This window comes from Oryctolagus cuniculus, chromosome 18 (assembly GCF_964237555.1).
Source record: "Oryctolagus cuniculus chromosome 18, mOryCun1.1, whole genome shotgun sequence".
NCBI lineage: Eukaryota > Metazoa > Chordata > Mammalia > Lagomorpha > Leporidae > Oryctolagus > Oryctolagus cuniculus.
Genome location: NC_091449.1, coordinates 31,091,048 through 31,097,668, shown reverse-complemented (window position 1 = coordinate 31,097,668; position 6,621 = coordinate 31,091,048). Strand labels below are relative to the sequence as shown.

Here is a 6,621-nt window from a genome sequence, read left to right as displayed (position 1 = left end):
TTTGGCCTAACAGTTAAGATACAAATTAAGACATTCCTGGCTCATATTGGAGAGCCTGAGTTCACTGTTCACCCTGGAGCTCTTGAGTCAAGCTGCCTGCAAACACAGACCCTAGGAGGTAATAGTGATGGTTCAAGTAATTGGGCTTCTTGCCACCCAAAAAGAACACCTGGATTGAGTTTCCAGCTGCAGGCTATGGCCTAGCCTACCCCACGTGTTGTGCACGTTTGGGGACTGACCTAGCTGATGGAATCTGTCTGTCTGTCTCTTTCTGCCTCTCAAATAAACAGAAATTGTTTTTCAAAGATTTATTTATTTATTTGAAAGGCAGCATTTCAGCAAGAAAGATAGAGGAAAACACAGAGCAAGATCTTGTATCCACTGGTTCACTCCCCAAATGGCCGCAGCAGCCAGAGCTGGGCCAGCCAGGAGCTTCTTCTGGATCTCCCATGTGGGTGCAGGGACTCAAGCAATTGGGCCATCCTCTGCTGCTTCCCCAGGTGCATTAGCATGAAGCTGGATCAGAAGTGGAGCAGCCAGGACATGAATCAGCACCTATATGGGATTCAGACTCTGCAACAGAAGCTTTACCCGTATGCCACAGTGCTGAACTAATTAACATGTCTACGGTGTTGGCTATTGTTTCTGCTGTTGTCAGTCCACCCACGGCAGCAACAAAATTAATGTTTTCCTCTCAAATTAAATATAGATAGTCTGCTTCTGCAGGCTTCATCTTCAACACTGTCTCTTCTCTTCTTAGACGGAGTTTTCCATTTGTAAACTGCTGCTTTCTTTGAAGCAGTGTCACCCTTAACTTTCTGTAAAGCAGCAGTGATTTCACCATTCTTCCACCCCAGCTTCACTCTAAATTTGATGTTTATTCTTTTTCTTTTAAACATTTATTTATTTATTTGAAAGTCAGAGGGAGAGACTGAGATAAATAGATCTTCTATCTGCTGGTTCACTCTCTAGATGGCCTCAACAGCCAGGACTGAGCTATACCAAAACCAGGAGACAGGAACTTCCTTCAGGTCTCCCACATGGGTCATGGGTGGCAGGGACCCAAGTACTTCAGCCATCTTCCACTGTTTTCCCAAGCCATTAGCAGGCAGCTGAGTCAGAAGTGGAGCTGCCAGGACACAGTCCAGTGCCCATATGGGATGCTGGCATCACATGCAACAGCTTTACCACACCACAGCATCAGCCCCCTGATGTTTATTCTTACTATAATTTTATCAGAGTTCCATGTTGCTGATAGGGGCTTTTCTCAACCTGGTATCTTATCGTTAGTACCTCAAGCTAGAATCTGTTCAGGCATGTTATAGCAACTTAGTACAAGTTTATTTGGGTGCAAAAAATTTTGAAATCCATGCATAGTTTTCATAATATGTATCTTCCATGGACTTTTGGAAGATTCTTCATGTAAAGGTGAACCAAAGGAGACCTTCATGTACTTTCTTCTGAAGTCGGTTCTTCTGAAAGGCCATCACTATTAGATAATATTACCAGTTGCTCAAATTTTTTAAAATACTCATTTGAGGTTGTAATTCCACTTAACAGGAATTTTAAGTTGAACAATTCAACTAGATGCATATTAGTATCAGTTCAGTCCCAAATTCCTGTGGTTTAAAAAAAAATAAATTTTCTAAAGGCTATGTGCCAGTTCAAGCAAAGATGACTAGTGATAAACTCTAAGGAAAAACTACTTTAAAATTGCAGTACTCCACCATATTGCTCAGATAAGGAAGTGAAATGATGCTTATCTTGAGACATTTTAATCGATTACTTCTTCAGCAAATTGTGAATGTGTTTTCAAAAATTACTGTGAAGTCTAATATTTTTCTCTTTATCCATAGTGGGTTCCGGTCCTACAGAATTTCAGCAATAAGGGCACACTCTGGGGCTTTGTGCCATTTGTGAGTGAAAAGCGATTGACGGAAATATCAATGCCAATTACCCTTCATATTGGAGATTACAACATGGATGGCTATCCAGATGCTCTGGCTATACTAAAGAATACATCTGGAAGGTATGGGAATTCAATCAACTGACAAACATTTGTGAAATATCTTCACTAAGTTACAGTCCCTTAAGGAAGAAACTTCATGAGCTCAGTTCATATTTCTTTGTTTGATCCCTGAACTTCTCCCAATTGCATAGAGTACTTTGTCTTTTTCAGATGCATCATTGTAAGACAAAAATAATTATCTAACCAAAATTAAAAAGTTAATTTTCATTCAACAGAACTTAATCTTTAAAAGATCCAGAATTTTTCTAAACAAATGACTCAAATTTTCAGACTAAAGGCAATGGTGGTTAAAAGCTGGTCCCAGGGGCCAGCACCATGGCACGTAGGTTAATCCTCCGCCTGCAGCGCCAGCATCTCATATGGGCGCCAGTTGTGGTCCCGGCTACTCCTCTTCTGATCCAGCTCTCTGCCATGGCCTCGGAAAGCAGTGGAAGATGGCCCAAGTCCTTGGGCCCCTGCACCCACATGAGAGACCTGGAAGAAGCTCCTGGCTCCCGGCTTCGGATCTGCACAGCTCCGGCCATTACAGCCATTTGGGGAGTGAACCAATGGAAGGAAGACCTTTCCTTCTGTCTCTTCTCACTGTCTGTGGCTCTGCCTCTCAAATAAATAAAATCTTTAAAAAAAAAAAAAAAAAAAAGCTGGCCCCAAGCTTCAGTTTCAGTCTCAATCTAGCCATGTACCATCTGGGTGACCTTGGACAGATGACCTAAACTCCTTCTCTATAAACTGAAAGTAATAGTTGTACCTCCATAATGGAGTTGTGGTAAAGATTAAACAAAGTAAAAGTGAATGAACCACTTGGTAAGATACTCTGCAAATACTGATTTGACTTTGAGTAAATATTACTTCATAACAACATCGGAACTTCCAACATGACCATTGATGTTATTTACATATATAAATGCTGAGTATATTTATGACATTGCCAATGATTTTGAATGTTATAGCCACTGTTTTTTCTTATTTAAAGTACAGAAGTATAACCTATATAGTTAACCTCATAATTAGCCTGAAGTTTGACACATTCCATAAGTATGACTGTCCCTGAATTCTAATCCCTTATTGTTTGATCATCACCCCACAAATAGAGGCCCTTATTATTTGCCTCCTGCATCATTTATCTGCCCATGATTTGTTCCAAGTATTAATTCATATGTTGACCCTGGAATTAGTAATGACTCAGCTCTACATTAACTATCAGGCTTATGTCGTAATATAATGTCTCCCAGGAAAAAAATGGACCTTTTATTGCTTGTAATAGCAATATTGTCTAAAATCTAGCTTTTAAGGAAACATGTATAATTAGTAGAAGATCTGTACTTAAATTTTTCTTGGGACTTTGATTTGAAACTTTAACAGCTCTGAGTTGTGTTTACAGAGTTTTCCAGGGACATGATCATCATATTGTCATACAGTTAAATACACATATCATATGTGTATGGAGCAAATGTAATATAACCAAAGAGGGCCGGCGCTGCGGCTCAATAGGCTAATCCTCCGCCTTGCAGCGCCGGCACACCGGGTTCTAGTCCTGGTCAGGGCGCCGGATTCTGTCCCGGTTGCCTCTCTTCCAGGCCAGCTCTCTGCTGTGGCCAGGGAGTGCAGTGGAGGATGGCCCAAGTGCTTGGGCCCTGCACCCCATGGGAGACCAGGATAAGTACCTGGCTCCTGCCATCGGATCAGCGCGGTGCGCCAGCCGCAGCGTGCCGGCCACGGTGGCCATTGGAGGGTGAACCAACAGCAAAAGGAGGACCTTTCTCTCTGTCTCTCTCTCTCACTGTCCACTCTGCCTGTCAAAAAAAATATATATATAACCAAAGAAACTTCTGAATTGAATATTAGTATAAATGGCACATAAAAATAAGAAAATGTAAAATTGCTTTATTTTGGACATTGTTTGAAGATTTGAGAATACTTCAATATTTTTGCCAGTGGTATTTTATTAAATTGAAGGTGGGAGTACAACAGAAATGATTCTTTTTAGGCTACTGAATTTAACAATAATATTCACTTCATTGCTGGATTTAATAAAATTTATTACTGCCTCCTGAGCAGGAATATCCAGTATGTGATTTTTAAATCAATTTTTATAAGGTAGAGTATCGTATCAGGCTTTTCACTCTCATTTTATGCTATTTCTATCATAGTATACTATCCAATAGCTTTTGTACTTCAAATGAAGAATATTGAATTAGCTTAATATGGTATGGCAAAATAAAATGATGCCAAAATATGTTTTGAGATCTCATCCTGGCTGATAACTCATGCTGCCTCATCATTGAAAAAGAACCCATACTGCTATGTTGGCTAGCCTTCACTCCAGATTCAGTCATTGAAATCTGTAAAGACCCAGTTTTTTCTGTGACAAGATTGTCTGCTCTGTCCTAAAGAATCCTATGCTAAAATTCTTAGTCCCATACTAAATGAAAAAGAAACCTCATTAATTAAGAGGGAGAAAATCTTTCCAGATGGCAAGCTAAAAAACTGGCAGCTCTGTTAATTTCAAAGAAAATTTATTAAACATTAAACATTATTTACTCTATCAGCAATTAGTTTTCAACTCATTTCTTTAATAATTGCTCCTACATACTGGATTTATTGGCATAAAGTAACATTTCTTTTGGAGGTTTTTATTTTCCTCTGAATCTGTAGATCCAACCCCTTCATGTTTCTTTTTTCTTTTTTCTTTTTTTTAAGATCTATTTATTTGAAAGGCAGAGGCAGAGAGAGAGAGAGAGAGGTCTTCTGTCCACTGGTTCACTCCCCAAATGGCTACAACGGCTGCAGCTGAGCCGATCCAAAGCCAAGAGCCAGGAGCTTCTTCTGAGTCTCCCACGCAGGTGCAGGGGCCCAAGCAATTAGGCCATCTTCTACTGCTTTCCCGGGCCATAGCTGAGTTGATTCAGAAGTAGAGTAGCCGGTACTCAATCCAGCACCCATATGGGCTGCCAGCACTGCAGGCTGTGGCTTTAAACTGCTGCACAACAGCACCAGCCCCATGAAGATTTTTTTTAAGGAAATATTCACGTATATATGTTTGGGGAGTTATTTTTGGTTGTTATTTTGAGGTTTGGGTCTTTATTTTTAAAGTTATTGCAAATACAAATATGGCTTAAGCAGCACTCAAAAAACTTGTTGAGGTATTTCTGAAAGTTTGATAACTCAATTATTATTTAAATATAATTCATATTATTTATGTTAAATACTAGATATGCCCTAACTTAATTATTGTGTGATTTCAAAGTATGTTAATCTTCCATTACACAAATATATAATTTTCAACTTTTTGTTTTATCAATTTTTGGATTACATAAGGTTTTGTAATCCTTTCTCCTTTTACTAATAAGGACATATCTGTTGTTTTCTGTTTAATGCTTGAATCTTTTAATTACATGATTTCTACACTATTTCATTTTCTCAGCATTTTCCATACATTTTCTTTCAGTTTCTACTTTCCTGTGGTGCTTTTAAAATAAAAATTTCTGTCAGTGAAATGCAAAGATCTTAAATACACAGTCTGATCCTTCATTCAAGGTATAAAATGTTTTCATCACCCTAAAAAATTCTCTCATGCCTCCATTTTGGTTAATCCCCAGACTCATAGATAACTAATGTTTGGATTTCTGTCAATAGGTTGGCGTTCCAGTGTTTGAACTTCTGAACACTGCTAAGAATAATTAAACAACATTTTAAAATGGAACAATAAACTATAATCACACAACAGAATACCCAATACTACTTGTCTCATTTTTCTGAAAATTGATCTGTAGATTCAATACAATTCCATCCAATCAAAATCCCAACAAACTTCCTCAAACAGATTACCATGCTGACCCTAATATTTATATGAAAAAACACTGGATCTAGATTAGCTGTATAATCTTAAAGAAAACAAGAAAGATGTAGGGTTCATGCCACCTGATTTATAGACTTAACTGTGGGGTATGTGTGGTTAGCTTAGTAATTAGATGCCCACATCTGGGCCGGCACCACAGCGCACTTGGCTAATCTTCTGCCTGCGGCACCGGCACCCTGGGTTCTAGTTCCAGTTGGGGTACCAGTCCTGTCCCAGTTGCTCCTCTTTCAGTCCAGCTCTCTTCTGTGTCCTGGGAGTGCAGTGGAGGATGGCCCAAGTGCTTGGGCCCTGTACCTGCATGGGAGACCAGGAGGAAGCACCTGGCTCCTGGCTTCTGATCGGCGCGGTGCCAGCCATAACGGCCATTTTGTGGGTGAACCAACGGAAAAAGGAAGACCTTTATCTCTGTCTCTCTCTCTCTCACTGTCTAATTCTGCCTGTCAAAAAATAATAAATAAATAAATAAATAAATAAATAAATGAAAAAATAGATGCCCACATCTTTTATCATAATGCTTGGATTTGATCACAACCTCTGACTCCTGGCTCCTTACTAACATGATCTCTTGGAGGCAGCAGTGATGATGGTTCAGGTAATTCCCTGGCACCTTCATGGGAGATCTGCAGTGAGTACATGGCTCCCAGCTTCAGTCTGGCCCAGTCCCACCCATTGCAGGCATTTGAGGAGTATATGAACAGATAGGAGTGCTCTCTCACACATACTCTCACTATCT

The 6,621-nt window shown here is 39.7% G+C and overlaps 1 protein-coding gene and 1 long non-coding RNA gene across 10 annotated transcripts in view; one reads left to right on the top strand and one right to left on the bottom strand.

Annotated features, from left to right (window-relative positions):
* Window positions 1-6,621, bottom strand: part of LOC108175508 (uncharacterized) — a 164,048-nt gene that overhangs the window by 27,989 nt on the left and 129,438 nt on the right. The window lies entirely within an intron of this gene.
* Window positions 1-6,621, top strand: part of ITFG1 (integrin alpha FG-GAP repeat containing 1) — a 240,511-nt gene that overhangs the window by 119,901 nt on the left and 113,989 nt on the right. The window contains exon 10 of the mRNA XM_008248375.4: window positions 1,857-2,029. Coding sequence (XP_008246597.1) covers window positions 1,857-2,029 — 173 coding nt within the window. The remainder of the gene's footprint in view (window positions 1-1,856; window positions 2,030-6,621) is intronic.